At 38.3% G+C, this 15,808-nt stretch overlaps 1 protein-coding gene and 1 long non-coding RNA gene across 16 annotated transcripts in view; one reads left to right on the top strand and one right to left on the bottom strand.

Annotated features, from left to right (window-relative positions):
• NRXN3 (neurexin 3) overlaps positions 1-4,981 on the top strand; it is a 962,727-nt gene extending 957,746 nt beyond the window's left edge. For 7 of the 15 annotated variants that reach the window (XM_064423713.1, XM_064423714.1, XM_064423719.1 and 4 more), the window contains one exon: positions 2,023-4,981. In XM_064423713.1, the coding sequence (XP_064279783.1) occupies positions 2,023-2,324 (302 nt within the window). In that variant the 3' untranslated portion in view covers positions 2,325-4,981. Of the gene's footprint in view, positions 1-1,398 lie in introns of all 15 variants that reach the window. The other 8 variants (XM_064423706.1, XM_064423707.1, XM_064423705.1 and 5 more) reach the window with 2 other exon arrangements.
• Positions 4,982-5,958: 977 nt separating this feature from the next.
• LOC135302792 (uncharacterized) lies at positions 5,959-9,048 on the bottom strand. Its single transcript, XR_010364355.1, has 3 exons — positions 8,979-9,048; positions 7,924-8,028; positions 5,959-7,192 (listed from the first exon to the last, which is right to left on the bottom strand). It is a non-coding gene; the product is annotated as an uncharacterized LOC135302792 (long non-coding RNA).
• Positions 9,049-15,808: the final 6,760 nt, after the last annotated feature.

Here is a 15,808-nt window from a genome sequence, read left to right as displayed (position 1 = left end):
GCTTACTTACATGGCTAAGCTAAGAAAAATTACCCAAACGAAAATTTATACACAAACTTTCAAAATCAATATAGTTCACTCTAAAAAAAAATTGTTGATGACCTGTATGTCAACAGAAGACTATATAACCAGAGGTAGAGGAATTAGATAAATTCATAAGATTCCAACGGTGGAGTGTTAACTACCATAGACTCAAAAGTAGAAGTGCAGTCACATTATGATATAGAGACAACACAAGGCTATTTCCCTAAAATTAGCAATATTGCTGCTGAGAATCCAAATCACAGAAATGATACACTCATTTTCTTGTTTCATTTGCAGCTTATTTTGTTGTAAGGTACAAATGTTACATCTATAGCTTTATTGTTCTGCTTGAAGAGGAGACCATAAGTCCACCTTGTTTTCAGCCCTCTGTAGGCAGGTAACCATCACATTAGAAATCAATAGAACTGATTGCAACTGTCTGCCTGTCAAGAAGTAACAGTAGGTGTGAAGACAACTTCTGCAGTACCATCCTGGGTTCAAGTGCTAACTTGGTTCATCAAAGTCCTTATTCAGTTTTTTTGTCAATCACGATAAAATCTATCTTAATTTTTAATTAAATTGTAGTAAATGAATATCAAGAAGAATGGAAGATGAAGACAGCATGGCACTAGTAGCCCTAAAAGATGCAAGGAAAGGGACATTCCTAGTGTCAAACAGAATGCTAAAGAAAGAGTAAAAAGATATGAAAACTGAGTAAAGCTCTGTACCTTCATGGACCCAGTAAGTACTTGGTTCTTATTCCATCCCTCACGTTCATGAACCTTCCCACAATTTAAAAGCCAGACAATGATCAGGAAGAAATGGATGAATGGAAAACACCTTAGGAAAAGGACTGCTACAGAGGGTGAGCATATTAGAATGGCAAAGAAGAAATACCACTGTTATTTTAAATTACAATAATCAGAAAAGGAATAAAAGTGGCAAGATGAGTGGTGTAAAATATATCTAGGAGAACACTGGTTTATGGCAGTCTAAATTAATTAATTTAAATAGTCTTGTAACCAAATGCTTGCAAAAGATCACTACCAAAAATTGATGACCACAGAGTCACTTGAGAGTATCTCCAAAAATAAAAAAAATTGGATCTGTAAAAATTCAGGGTATTTCACTGTACATACCTAGCATAGGTAGGAAATGGAGCATTCACTTTTCCAAAGTCCAAGCTGGGTGGGAGGGAACAATGAAAGGCAGGCCCAGGAAAGTAGCTTGGTAGTGTAGCTAGAGAGAGAGAAAGCTGATCCCTGACACCTTTTCATAATGCCCAGATCCTCTGTCACCCTTAAGTGAACTGAAAATGATCCATTGTGTCATTAAAATGTACTAATCTTCTTTTTTTTCTCTTTTCCATCCCAGGAGGTGAATTAGTTATCCCTCTACTTGTAGAAGACCCTTTAGATATCCCTCCTATTGCTACTCGTGCACCTTTCATTACACTTCCCCCTACCTTTCGCCCCCTCCTCACCATTATTGAGACCACCAAAGATTCCCTGTCCATGACCTCTGAGGCGGGGTTACCTTGCTTGTCGGACCAAGGCAGCGATGGTTGTGATGATGATGGCTTGGTGATATCTGGGTATGGCTCAGGGGAAACCTTTGACTCTAACCTACCCCCTACTGATGATGAAGATTTTTACACCACCTTCTCCTTGGTAACAGATAAGAGTCTTTCCACTTCAATCTTCGAAGGTGGCTACAAAGCACACGCACCCAAGTGGGAATCCAAGGACTTTAGACCTAACAAAGTCTCCGAAACTGGTAGGACTACTACCACGTCTTTGTCCCCTGAGCTGATCCGCTCCACAGCTTCGTCCTCGACTGTGATGATTCCCAAATTGCCAGCTGGCAAAATGAATAACCGTGAGCTCAAACCCCAGCCTGACATAGTCTTGCTTCCGTTGCCCACTGCCTATGAGCTAGACAGCACAAAGCTGAAGAGCCCGCTAATCACTTCCCCCATGTTCCGTAATGTGCCCACAGCAAACCCCACGGAGCCGGGAATCAGACGGGTTCCGGGGGCCTCAGAGGTGGTCCGTGAGTCGAGCAGCACAACGGGGATGGTCGTCGGCATTGTGGCTGCTGCCGCCCTCTGCATCCTCATCCTCCTGTACGCCATGTACAAGTACAGGAACAGGGACGAGGGGTCCTATCAGGTGGACGAGACGCGGAACTACATCAGCAACTCAGCCCAGAGCAATGGCACGCTCGTGAAGGAGAAGCAGCAGAGCTCAAAGAGCGGCCACAAGAAGCAGAAAAACAAGGACAAAGAGTATTATGTGTAAAAAAGAATAATTATTTATATATAAATATAGAAATACTTAATGAGATTTATCTGAGATATCAGAACCATTGCAGCGAACGAGATGATTGGGAGATATCGTTTGTGGGAAAAAGTATTGGGAAAAAATTTCAGCAGTGACTGTTAATGTCTAAGTCATCACTTGGAGTCAGCAAACTTTGCCCTAATGTATTATAAAGCACACTTAGCGTTCTGGAGATGGCGCGCACAGCTCTGCTCTGTTAGTGAACTTGGACATCTCCAAATCTCCTCCTCCACTGAACTTTCTGCAAAGGTAGAAGACTTCATGGCTTACTTGTTTCATATCTCCAAGTGAGTCTTTAACAATGTTCGTGATCCCTGACTGTACCGATAATTTTTCAGTTTACTTATTTAAAAAAAAAAAAAAAAAAAGAAGGAAAAAGAAAAAACATATAAACATTATTAAACAAAAAAGATATATTGAACAAACTGATCTGGCCGTGTCCAGCATACACATAACTTTTCGAGATTGGAGGAGGGGAATAAATGAGTTTGGAGATTGTTGGTTTTTTGGTTTGATTTTGTTTTGTTTCTTGGGTTGCTTTTTGTTTGGTTTCTTTGGTTACTTTGGGTGAGGGAGGGAAAAGTGGAGTGGAATGATGTGGGGGGTGACCCAGGACATGAGAAGAAATCTCGGAAAAAAAATCCATAATAAATAAAGAGAGACTATTACCGTATATGAATTCAAAAGCTACCCATGGTGTTTACTCTGCATATCTGGTTGTATTGTCTCTAGAATCCATCATCTAGTAGTAAGTTGTTTGCTAACAACGCAGTGAAAGTGTCTGATGAGTGGTGCTGAGGGAAATTGTCATGGAAAGCTGGTTCTCTTGGATCTGGCTCCAATATTTGTAATTGAACTGAAGAGCAGATGGGTTTGGGTCTGTTCTGATCAGTCACTGGCTTTATTTGAGTATAGCACTCAGTACACATTTGACAACCAAAGTATGGTTAACAGGATTTGGAAATTCAAAAAAGAATGCTTAAAAGTTATTAACTGTTCTGAACTGAATATACTGTGCAAAAGTAAAGGAGCCTTCCTCTGGGATCTGATTCTGTGACATTGCAATGCATGCAAAAAATAATAATCAATCAGTTTAATAAAGTGATCAGAAAGACACCACTGGAGTTCAACTTGTGACAAGACCAATGAACATCAGAAAAGCTAAACACTTGTAAAAGAATGCAAATTACTTTTTTTTTTACATATAACTGTTTTTCATATGTAATATTTTGATTTTGTATCTTGACATTTCAGATCATCTCTGTCTTTCCATTTGCCCTATTCTCCCTTTTCCTTCTCTTTTATATAAAAGGAAATAAATAAAGCTGCTGTGACACACAGAAAAATAATAAAGAAAAATTAATTTAATAATTTAATATATATATACACACAGATATATTTATCATGGTATGTTTGATGGGACGGCTGGAACAGAAGTTCTGTTATGGTCTTAATGCAGAATGAGAATGTTCTTGAAGAACAGAGTAAAAAGAAACAGACAACAAAAGCAAACCTTAAAATGTGAAGGGAGCGTGTGTTTTAGCTTTGTCACAGTTACCTGTGTCAAAAAAAAACCCTGAAATTTTGTTTACATATTTTACTACTATTTTTTTGCTAGTATAATTTCTATATGGATACCCTAATGGTGTATATACTGTTTTATGGTTAAATTTGGAATGTCTTATGTTTTATTTAACTTATTTAATTTGGTTGTTTGGTTTCTACATTTTCCCAATTATTGTGAAAAGGATTATCTTACTGTACAGAACAATAGTGAGGCGGTTTGACGGCCATGCCTATCATGTGCAAAAAAGTAGCTGAGGGAGAGAGAGACAAAGTGGAAAACAACAGAAACCAAGACGGGTTGAGAACCCTGGGATGGCAGAAATAAAAACTTTTGCTGTATGCGGATGAAAACTAATCAGCTGTTTAGGTTTAGAAATCTACTCTTGCTGGTGTTTATAAGTCGCATGAATATTTGACTTTGAAGAAGTTTCATCAGATACACACACGCACATGGGAACTTAAATTCAGAAAAACAGTCTTCTCAAACACTTAGAGAAGGCGCTTTCATGTTAACAAATATTTTCAGTGCGTGTATGTGTGCGTGTGTGTGGTGCGTGTGTGTGTGTGTGAGGTTGAGCTTTTTTCTTTTTTATTTTTTATACTAAAAAGAAAAAAAAGACAGGTTTTAAAAAGGTATGAAAGCACGATTTTAGATGACTTAACTGGCCGAAACTATATAAAAGTTGATTATATCTTGATGTCTGTAAAAGATTGCTGTTCTTGGAGTCTTGGAGTCTTGTGAAATGATTTCCTGCTTTCTTTCTTCCTTTCCTTTTTGCTTTCCTTTTTTAAGTTAAAGGAAAAATATTTACACTTTCCTTTTTTGTGTAAGTTTCTATTGGACAGTTTTTGGGAACATGTGCATTTCTGTATGTGGGCTACTACCATATCCCTGTTGCTTTATGGACAACCTGGAGAATTTTTATTTGAGTTATCGTGATGTTATTGCTTTTTTTTCCCTTTGTTTTTCTTCTTCTTTTTGATTCTTTTTCTTTTCTTAGTTGCAGTTTGTTTAAAGATATGCTTAGCAATAAAATGTTCTTCCCAAAGCCCTGGATCTTGCTGCGTTTTTATTTCCAAAAGACTTCAGGGAAATTCCAGACCTTTAAAGGTGAAAAATGTTCTGTGATGTAAGTATTCCCCATGCCACAGGAGTGTCTAGCCACCAAATTACAGAATCATGTTCATGTTTGCATTCTTCTGTTAGTCCAATGAACCTTTTTTCTTTCCTTGCATGGATATAAATTAAAATTGAGTCTGGAGTCTATCTCATACCACTTCCACCACTTCAGTTGCATAGTTCTCTGTAATATGGGTTTCAGTTATCTCAGATAAAAGCATATCTAGGACATTGACTTAGTATGTACTTTCTTATGTACTCCCTTTGAAGTGTATAGCTCTTTCAATGAGGTTTATGGGATTCTGGATTCATATTCAGTCAGGAGTCAATGGTATATGGTCTGAGTGTTCACTTCTTTCTAGTTAACCCCAGCTACGGTACTGAATGTTCCTTGCCCTACTGGGCATTATAGTCTGATTCTGGCCATCATGCAAAATTGCCAATACCCTATTGTTTAGCAAGTTGTGCAGAACTTCAGTTCACAGTACTTGTGTGGGGTTTTGACAGATTCAAGCTTTCCAAGCTATCTGCAAGGTTTTTTACTTTTTACAGGCATCTGGAGGTCAGCCAAATGAGTATTTCACAGCCCTTTCATTTTCAACCAGGGAGGACTTCATCTTTTTTCCCGTAGGTGGAATGCATAGGTCTTTTGAGCAGTGTCTTCCACAGGCTTCATTCACAATCAAATTCAACTTAGGATAAAATGATTGTTCAGGTATTGCTTGTGATTTTCTACATTGTTTTTGCTCACATTTGCATAGACAAATACATAGAATATGTATGTGTACATATATGTGAGGTTCTTTTACTGTTTTCAGTACTTTTATGAATCATGTTCTGACAGATTCCCACATGTATCAAACCCACAGGTTCTGGTCTAATCTTCACTCATTTCCCTCCCAAAATCATTACATTTCTGAGTGATGACTGGTACCTAATATTTCCAGTACTGGAGCCATCAGCTGGCATTTGGGAGATATAGATCTGAACCTAAATATCTCTTCCAATATTGCAGAAAATTTCCTTATCACCAGGCATTTGGTGTTCTGAAAAAATATTTTGCTTCCTCAGAACTTCTCTCAAAACCTGTTATACTTCATATCATTATGAAATATTATGTGAAGCAAGAAATTTCAACCTGACTTACCCTAACCCTCTGGCTATAGTCATGCTTTTTCTCATTTTTTCTGTCATCTAATGACCATTTTATTACTTAGGCTAAATGAAAATGTCAGAAAAGAGATTTCATTACTGCCTAAAAGGCTAGGAATTATTGTGTCTTTGGCTTATCACAGAACCATAGAATTGTTGAGATAGAAAGGGACCCCTGGAGTTCATGTAGTCCAAGCACTACCACCCCAAAGCAGAGTCAATGGTAGCAACTCGACCAGGACTATGTCTATTTTTGTTAATATCTCCACATGTAAATGCCACAATCTCTCTAGGCAACCTTCTCTGTACGAGCACACTCATTGTAAACATTCTGATCAGACAGTTTGGTACTAATGATTAAAAGAAAAATATCCTTCCTGTCAATTCCATAGTGGAAGTATCTTCAATCATAAGGTGATGATGACTCCCAAGGAAGGCAAAGACACATGGATTATAACTAATGAATGTGACTCGACACTTAGGGCCTAAGTTAAGCATGTTACTTCTATGGAGATGCAGTTTTTAATGCTATCAGTCTGTGAGGCATTTACAAGATCCCAAAGTTCTGACAAGGGCCCTGTGTGAGAACATAAAGTCACATGCAGCTGTTGGCATTTTATCATACACCCTCCCTAGCTGCCAAGGTTGGCACTGGCTCCCTAGAAGATATTTCTTATATGGTGGAACAAGTCACTGCCTTTCCCTTCCCACATGCAATTGATAACAAAGAAATGGAACAGCAACAAGACTTGCTTCCAGCTGTCAACCTCACCAGATCTTCTTGGGTTGGTAGAGGTACTAGCATGAGAAGAAAGACTATTGCCTGCTGTTTGGCTCTCTGGTTGGGACCCAGGCTGAGCTCTCAGAGCACATTTGCCTAAGTGGTATAGAAGTATTGCAGCCAGGGCTGTTCTGATAAATGAAGGAGGAGGTTGGTGTGCAAGGTCTTGACTGACTATTGGTGAAAGTTTTCCCACAGTAGCAACATCTGTTGGGTTATTTAAGAAAAAAAAAAAAGAGTCAGAATGCCTTATTCAATTTGGTAGAGCACTTTATAGTAAGCTATCGCACTCTGTTTTCTCTTCAGCCAATACACATTGCACAGTGCTATATCTCCTCTCGGTCCCCAAACAGTTCCAAATAACCCCATTTTTCTGGCATGCCTGTTCATATTGTCCTTCACACATCAGCAAATGCAATGCCATTCAAGGAAAAATTTCAGTAAATGTTGGTCTGCAGGGATTTTATGTTTGTAATTTGGGCACATGGATTGCATGAGAGAGGGAAAAGAACACACTCAAGAGATTATGTTAGACTGCATATAGCTAAAGAAAGGCTTAATTTTTAAAGGAATTAAGCTGGCTAATTCTTATTGAAAACAGGGGAAATCAACTACATAAACACCTTTAAAAATTGAGGCTATTTCAGTGTAGCAGTCAGATAAAGTTAATTAGCTAGTGTTAATTGCTTGGGCTTTTGCAGTACCTAATGGTGTAGGCAAGTGGTGGACAAGGTTCTTTTTTTCTCACAAGGCTTACATAACTCACCTGCCTTCAGAGTGGGAGTAAAAATGAGAGATGGTTTAGATATGTTGTAAATTGCCTAGAGACAAATCCATTTCAGCATGCTAGGATGAAGCTGCATGAGCATGCTGTTTCCTTAAATTCAATTGAGGCAGACCAAAAAAAAAAGGAAAAAAAATTTGGCTTATTTACATACCTTGTAAAAAGCCAGCTGAAGCCCAAACCTGTACTTCTGCCACCAAGCACGACCAAAAGCCACTCAGCAAGATTTTTAATCTACCACTCCATGCATCTCTTTTGTCTGCCTGTTTACAGAATACAACAAAAAGACAATGTCTACATAGGTCAGAAACATCCCTGACAAGCAGCTGGAAAAACTTAAGGCATGCTTTTCTTCAATGGCTCGTAAGCTGGGCACTATGCCTAACAGATTTGGCTGATGCACATGGAAAATTAAACTCACTGGGAAAGAATTATATATATATACATTTAATAATGCTGCCAAAGCCTTTGTAACACTTTGAAAAAATTCGCTCAGCCTTTGGATTTCAGGAATGCTTACATAAAGTGTTAAAACACAGAACAACAAAACAGGACTGACTCACACTACAGAAACAGAAGTGGAAATGGGAAAAGAGAATGCTCTGTAAACCATTTGTAATTGTATCTGCATTACCTCCTTGGTGTAGATGTTTCTCACAGTTTTCAATCTTATGGCCTGGTCCAGTAATTTAAAATTGCTACTACTATCAAGTGATGGTAACAGCAAGTCTTTAGTTATGTGGGGAAATAGATAAATGGAAGGATCACTCACAAGGTGATGAGATTCCCCTTCTGAGGAACAGTCTCCAAGAGCTATTTTTAAGAACAGATGAAGATGAAGAAACTGAGCCTGCATGCAGTGCACAGCCATGCACCTAGTAAAGCAGCAGGTGAAGAACAGGATTTTGATTTCCAAAACCAAGAATACTGAGTTGAGCTGTGCCAGGGCTAAAACTCTTTGCATAACTTGAATCAAGCCCTTTTGTCTACATGCATCATACACCGGAGTTTACTGGTACTATGCAGGACACTTCCACTAGCTCTATTTGAATTCTATAATTATTTGATCTCTACCACTTCTTCTACATCATATGATTATTCATTTCTGCCTGTTCTCTGAGTCACAAACATTAATTTACATCCATGGTTCCCTTGTGAGATGATACTAGTATCTCCCCTGTACAAGGATGGAAATTAAGACAAAGATACTTGCCTGTGGTTACGTAGAAAATCCATGGCTGTAAAAATATTAGCCCTCAAAGCTTCCAGACTCTCCCACTTTACTCACGCCTACAAAGTACACTGTGGTGCTGCCAGAGGTATAACACATGCATTCCTCCCATTAACACTAGCTTCTCCAAATCAAGAGCTGGCTTGATTTGATTTGGCTAAGAAAACTTAGAACAAATGGTGTACATGTAGGAGCTTCTAAAAAGAGAATAAAACACTTCCATTTAAAAGTGGAAACTATTAGGTTTCTAAATGTTTATTTTAAAAGTCCTAGATTTATACATACTGGTAAAAGCACAGGCACATGAATTCATTTTAACATCTAAAGTAGTTTCTAATCTGTTAATCAAGCCCTTTTCTCCCATGTGCATTGTGAACTAGAGCTTACTTGTACTGTGCAAGTACAAGTACTCTGGCAGTACTAATCTGCCAGGGTCTAGCTTTGCCATCTGTGAGCTCCTGCAGAAAATCACTGCCTGCATCTGTAATATTTTGCTATAAACAACTTTTTATACCAATTACAATAACACCAAAGACAACACAATTTTATTACATGTAATTATAGGAAGTAAGACTAAATGCCATATCACAGCCCTCCTGGGTCAGTGAGAGTTGAAGTTGATTGTTATCGCTCACAGTCTGCACTGAAATGCATAGTGTTTCCAAGATTTTAGATAACAAAGATATTGTTATCTGGATAAATTGAGTCATAACTCTTACAAACATTCAGAACCTACTGAAACTTCTTTTGAAGCTAATGGCAAAGCTTCCTGACAATAAACAGAGAGTGCTCCCTTTCCATAAATCTCTGAATCTCTACAAGTTTTGCTTGTAAAAACTGTTTGGATGTTTTCTTTTTTTTCCTTACCTCATGGTGTTCACTGATTTACTTTTTTTTAATATTAGCCACATTATGCTCATAAAGAATAACAATTATGGTATGCACTATAAAGGCTTACTTTGCAACAAGGAAAATTTCTGAAGGACTGTTTCTGCTCCCTCAAAGCCTTTTTAACACTAGGATTGAGAGTACAGAAAGTCTTAAGCACCTCAAAGGTTTCTCTATTCTGATGTTTCTAGGCCCTCAAAAACAAAATTCATTTTAAGTCGCCATAATATCAAAATTTCTTCTACAGAAAGGGACCTACAAATAAATTTACAATACTTATTTTACCTACAAATAGCTTTACCTTTTTTTCATAGCTGATTTTACATCATAGTAGTGCTTTCTCATTGACTAATTTGCTTAGCCAAATGGAAGAAAATAAGCTGCATATACAGCTCATCTGGGTAAATGTAAGCCAAATCCATCAACAGGACTGTTGCATTTAATATAAGCATGGGCTCTTGCACTCAAGATACACCTGCAGGGTGAATACATCAGACAATGCTATTTAGCACTAAGACATATTGCGGTTGAGCACTTACTACTGAATGTAAGAAAAACCAAAAAACATATAAAGGGAAAATATGTTTAAGTCTGAAGCCAGTTCCTGATTTCCCTACATAAATTAAAGGAGATATACTTCCTTCCTCAATCAACAGTACAACCTAATATATCCCATATACTAAAGATCATTTCTTGCAGTGGCACCTGTGCAGCTTTGTTGAAGCTAAAATTCTTATACATCCTTGTCCAAAAATAAGAAGTAGAACTACAAATTCTTTATAAAAGCAATTTAAAGCTATTGCTAAATGTGAAATATGGATGCAAAATGCTTGTTTTATCCCAATTAGAGCAGTTCCCAGCTAGGTTAATGTTTTTGCTGGTATTTGCATAACTGAGGGAACTCAAAGTCCGTTTTCAGACCTTGAAGACTCTGCAACACAAATACATGTGTATTATTTTAATGCCATTACATGGCAACATTTGTGCTGAAGAGTTTTAAGAGTTTTATTTGTGGGGGGAGGGAAAATTGATTTCAGCTTCCCTAGCAAACAACCTTGAGCCAAGTCAAAGCCTGGCACCTAATGGCCATTCATTCACCCATCTAACCTAGAAAGATTTTGCAAACTAGTTGATCAATGAAAGAAACTTGTATAGAACAATTTCCACCTTTATCCTGGGGATTTCTGAGCTGTAAGTAATAGTTCCCTTTTTATGTCTGCCACAGAGCTTAGGCCAGCAGAGCACTAGTACTAGACCAGTAGCACCAGGCACTAGACATCTGCACTGCCAACAAGGTCTGTATGATCACGAAATATCAGACAGACCTCAAGTGTCATTAGATTCAAGGACACCAAAACTAAAGGAGCAAGTGCTGGCTTGAAGATTATAAAAAAATTATGGTAGCATAACCTGCAGTGGCACTACCTAGTTTTGGAGGTGCAGTGTGCTCTTGCTCCTACCCTTTCATAAGCATCATTCAGTCTTTAGTAATGACAACAAATTAAATAAGTTTTAGCACTTCGCTGCCTAAGCATTCACCATCTCTGCATTTCTGAGCTGTAGCCCTTTGTCTGCAATGCAGACAACAATGAAGACGGTGCAGCAGCCAGGAGACAGCCACAAAAACATTGAGCTCAGAGGCTTGTTAAGAGCAGAGATGCAGAAATGCATCCTCCCACAAAGCGCAGGACCACATGTATGGCTATTAAAACCAAAATCTGCAGTGAAACTTCATTGAAGCAGAGGGTATGCCAGTGGGGTAGCATTAGTCTCAAGCATTTCTTTACTACTTGATTTTCCTTTTGTCTTGGCCCTTTCTGGAAATAATAAAAATCCAAATTGAAGGGCTAGTGAAGCAGGGAACTAGCAGACTGTACAGATGAAGTTCTCATCAGTTTTGGGAAAGAGGGGGAAGGGGTCTGAAACTGTCTAACCACACAGTAAACATAGATATGTAAGCTTTATGCTAAGAATGTTTCTGTTTCTGTGCAGTTATCTCTTACTGCCAGAATAGCCTTAAGGATTAAGATGGTTTATTGGGATCAAATGCCTTACAGATTATTATAGTGCTGACTGTTTACTTGTTCACATTAAAATACAGATCCACACTTATATCCCTGTATGTGCATCTCTCAGTCAAAACTTATTTTCATTCCCTAAATGGGTCAGCCCAGATTCCTATTTTCCATATCCAAGATAAATCTCCAAAGACATCTTGATAGGCCAATGTAGGTATACTAAGCCTTAAAAAACATTGTCAGCATTGACAGATCTCAGCACTTGGAATTAACACAAAACTGACAGCAATTAACAGAAAACTTTTTCCATTGTTTTTTTTAGGCAATTAATGGGTTAGAGGCTGAATCATCTAATGGTTAAAGTAGCTGAGGGTTGGGAGGGAAGGAAATCTGGAGTCTGCAGCATACTTTTCTGCAGAAATGCCAACTGTGCTTTTAGAGGTAGGAGACTTTGAGGCCATTTAATTAGTCTGGTGTATAAAATAGATGTCTTTTATCAAAAGTATGGGGAAAAAGGTACAACTTATTGCTGTTAACAGTTAAATTTCCCTTTAGAACAGAGCTGAGGTTCTGTAATCTCACCTGGCTTCAGCCATCTCTATATTCTTCCTAAGTCTGATGTGCAGAGCCAAGCATCCCCCACAACTAGATACCTTGCAGAGCCCAGTCTGATAAGTGTGGTCTAAATTCAGATGAACTGACACTGTTTTTTCCTGTCCTGTCACTGAAAAAAGCTCAGCTCCATCTTCTTTACACCATCCCTTTTGGTATTTATGTACATTGATGAAAACAGGACTAAATCCAGTACTGACCCTATGATTCCCCTACTGCTGGCCACTGGCCTCTAACTAGACTTCATAGCACTGATCACCATCCTCTAGGTACAGCTGTTAAGCTACTATTCAATCCACCTCACTGTCTGCTTGTCCAGCCCATAGCTTCAAACTTAGTGTTTTGGGTACCTTAAATGTGAGAATGCCACTCTTGGTCCCTGATTCCTGCACAGGGTGCCTAATAGTTCCCATGTTTAGGAAGATGTTGACATGGTTTTATTGATGACCTGGTGCTCTGTTACCTGGTCTTTATTCCCTGGATTGTTCTGCCTTTCATCCAGAAGCTATATGATGTAAGAGACTTCTGTAGGTCAGGAATTGGAGATTAGGTCCTCACACAGATATTTTAGTTGCCTCAGATTTTTTTTTCAGTCTTTGCTCCACAGTAGTTTTTTTACAAAATGAAGAAAACATCTCCACCTGCATAGTTGGCAGTACAGTGATTCAAGTCTGGATTTCTGGGTGAGTGGGTTTCCATGTATCCCTCAGGCAAGAGAGACTTTAGCATTCTGCTAAATCATAAATTAATCTGTGCAGGGTTTGCCTTGGTGCTTGAGTGTTTTATCCAGAAATCATTGTGTTAAATTTAACTTAATAATTCAAGAATCTTAAGTTTACATAAGTCAATAAACACAGGCAGAAAGAGAACATCTCATTACTGCCTGAAGCCAAGAAAAATCTTATGCCTGCCTGAAGCCATGGCGTCCAAGTAAGAGGGTAATGATGCATACTGTAAGCCATATAAACTGATCTGCCTTGATACACCCCACCCAGGACCTCAGCACCTGTTTAACATAACAGCCCTGTGAATGTTGGCATGAGCTGTTTATTTGCATCTCCCTATAAGATATAGGCAAGGGTTCAAGATAATGACTAAATCCAGTCTGAATGTGCTTCATGTGCTAGAAAAGCACAGGCTAGTCTCAGAAGTTTTCCATCATATCAAATATGAGCTAAGAAACAAGCAAGGTTCCTGACAGCTAAAGGCCCAGAGGTGGGCTCCCAGCAGCAGGTTGAATTAGTGGCCTTTTACTCCAGATATTATCCAAAGCAAGTTTGGTGTGAAGCTTTTCTAATACCTGACAGCAGAATGCAGAAAAGTAGGAAGCCTTCCAAGTGAAGTACCCGAGGTGATTAGGGAAAAAATGTAATTTGCACAAAGATAATTTAGTCAAGGCACTGAGTGAAATAGTTCTGCAGTTAACAAATGTGCCTTCAGAATGTTAATAGATGTTTTTGTCTGGGTCTCAAGTCTCACAACTCAGCCAAAGACAGTGAACTTTAACGATGTAATAGAGATGTTTGGGGGGAGGGGGATGGGTTAATTTATTTTGTTTTCTTTCACTTATATTGCAGCTACAATGACACTGTCTAACACCAGATTTCTCTAGACTGGTGAAAGGATGAGGGGCATCCAATCACCTGGGACATATTTTTTGTGAGCAAGTGCTGTTTCAGAGTTTCTCAGCCTTAGAATAATAATAATCAGGTTATCAGTATTCACCTAATTTAAATCACGTGTTTCTCTTGAACATCACAGAGAATGAGCTGGGACCCATACAGAGCGCCATCTCACAGGTATTATGTTTGTGACACTGGGCACTATCCACTGCAACTGAGCTGAGATTCACTAACACCTCCCAGGTAGTTAAAAGCTTATGAAAACTTTCTTGGTGCTCTTGGTTTAGCTCTTTGTCAAAGTTGTCACTTACAGAATATTTTGATGAATAAATATTTTTTCAGTAATATAAGAGCTCTGTAAAAGTATTCTGCAAGTATCCAAGCAACTACACATCAAATTGTCTGATCTGATTACACTTACCAGCCCCACAGAAAGACCAGTCCTTTCTAGTGTCTTTAGCAGAAACTGAACACAGAAGCTCAAATTTTGTTTTCTGCATTTGAGGTAGACATCTCAAACCTCACAAAATAGAAATCTTCTTGAACAGAAAAGCTTGGCATCAGGCTTCAAATTTCAGTTTATAAATATGGACTGCACCAAGAAATCTTAACAATAAATTATAAGAATAGCAATGATGGTCTGACATCAAAAAAAAAAAAAGGCTCAAATTCATAAAGTTGAATCCCAAAGGTTATGATGTGGATCATCATTTACAGGACAAATCACAATGGATGTAATCCACTTTAAAATCTCAAAATGTTTGAGAAAAGATGGCAGAATCATGAGTGTTTCATCTCCCATATGAGGAAGCAGTGACATTAAAAAAATGGGGTTTTGTGCATTCATGCAGTTAGATAACATAAGATAACATAAGTCTGTCTAGATCCAAATCTGTGATTCACAGGTTTTTTTCCATATGCCTAGATAAATATGTCATATTCATTTTTTCTTTACTTGTAATAAACAGATGCAGTTATTCCAAAATTAATAAGAAGTCAATTAACATAATTCAGAGGAGGCAGAGATTTAATCAGGAAGAGCTGTTCATAATTAAAGGTATACTTTACTTTAATACATATATACTTTTATTACTTCTGAATTGATCATCAAAGGATCTGCAATCTCATCTATGAGACAGATAAAAAATTACTGGCAGAAAGGAATCAGAAAATAATTGGTAATAAAAGACAAGTTGAAAAGGCTCTCAAGGTTTTGGTAGGCTATTTATGAACTAAAAGACAGATAAATAGATCTCAAAATAATTCATCATTAGTTATTCAGCCTACTTCATAACTGTTTTACTAGGATTAGGAGGTACTTCAAATTCTAAACCTGCCACTTTGGCTCCTGTGATTTATTAGACACCCATAGTTATTAGGGGTTAGGATGCAGCTGCAAGGCAATGATTCAATGCAGATGAAATAGCGCATGTCATACTCATCAAATTAGTGCTGCTCAATGCAACATTAACTACCTCAAGCCATCATGTTTGCTCATTTCAACGGACAGATACACTCTGCATCTCCACACATCTCTTTTGTGCTGGAGATTCAGGAAGGTGGGTGAGGGAGAGGGTCACAAATGGCTCTTTCTGGCAATCCCAGCCCTTACCTGGGAGCCCTGCACTACCAGGGTATTTGTGCTTCCCACAGGATGCCGCACAGCAC

The sequence above is a fragment of the Passer domesticus genome, chromosome 6 (genome assembly GCF_036417665.1).
Source record: "Passer domesticus isolate bPasDom1 chromosome 6, bPasDom1.hap1, whole genome shotgun sequence".
Lineage (NCBI taxonomy): Eukaryota > Metazoa > Chordata > Aves > Passeriformes > Passeridae > Passer > Passer domesticus.
Note: the sequence above shows the minus strand (reverse complement) of the source record. Positions and strands in the feature narration are given on the sequence as shown.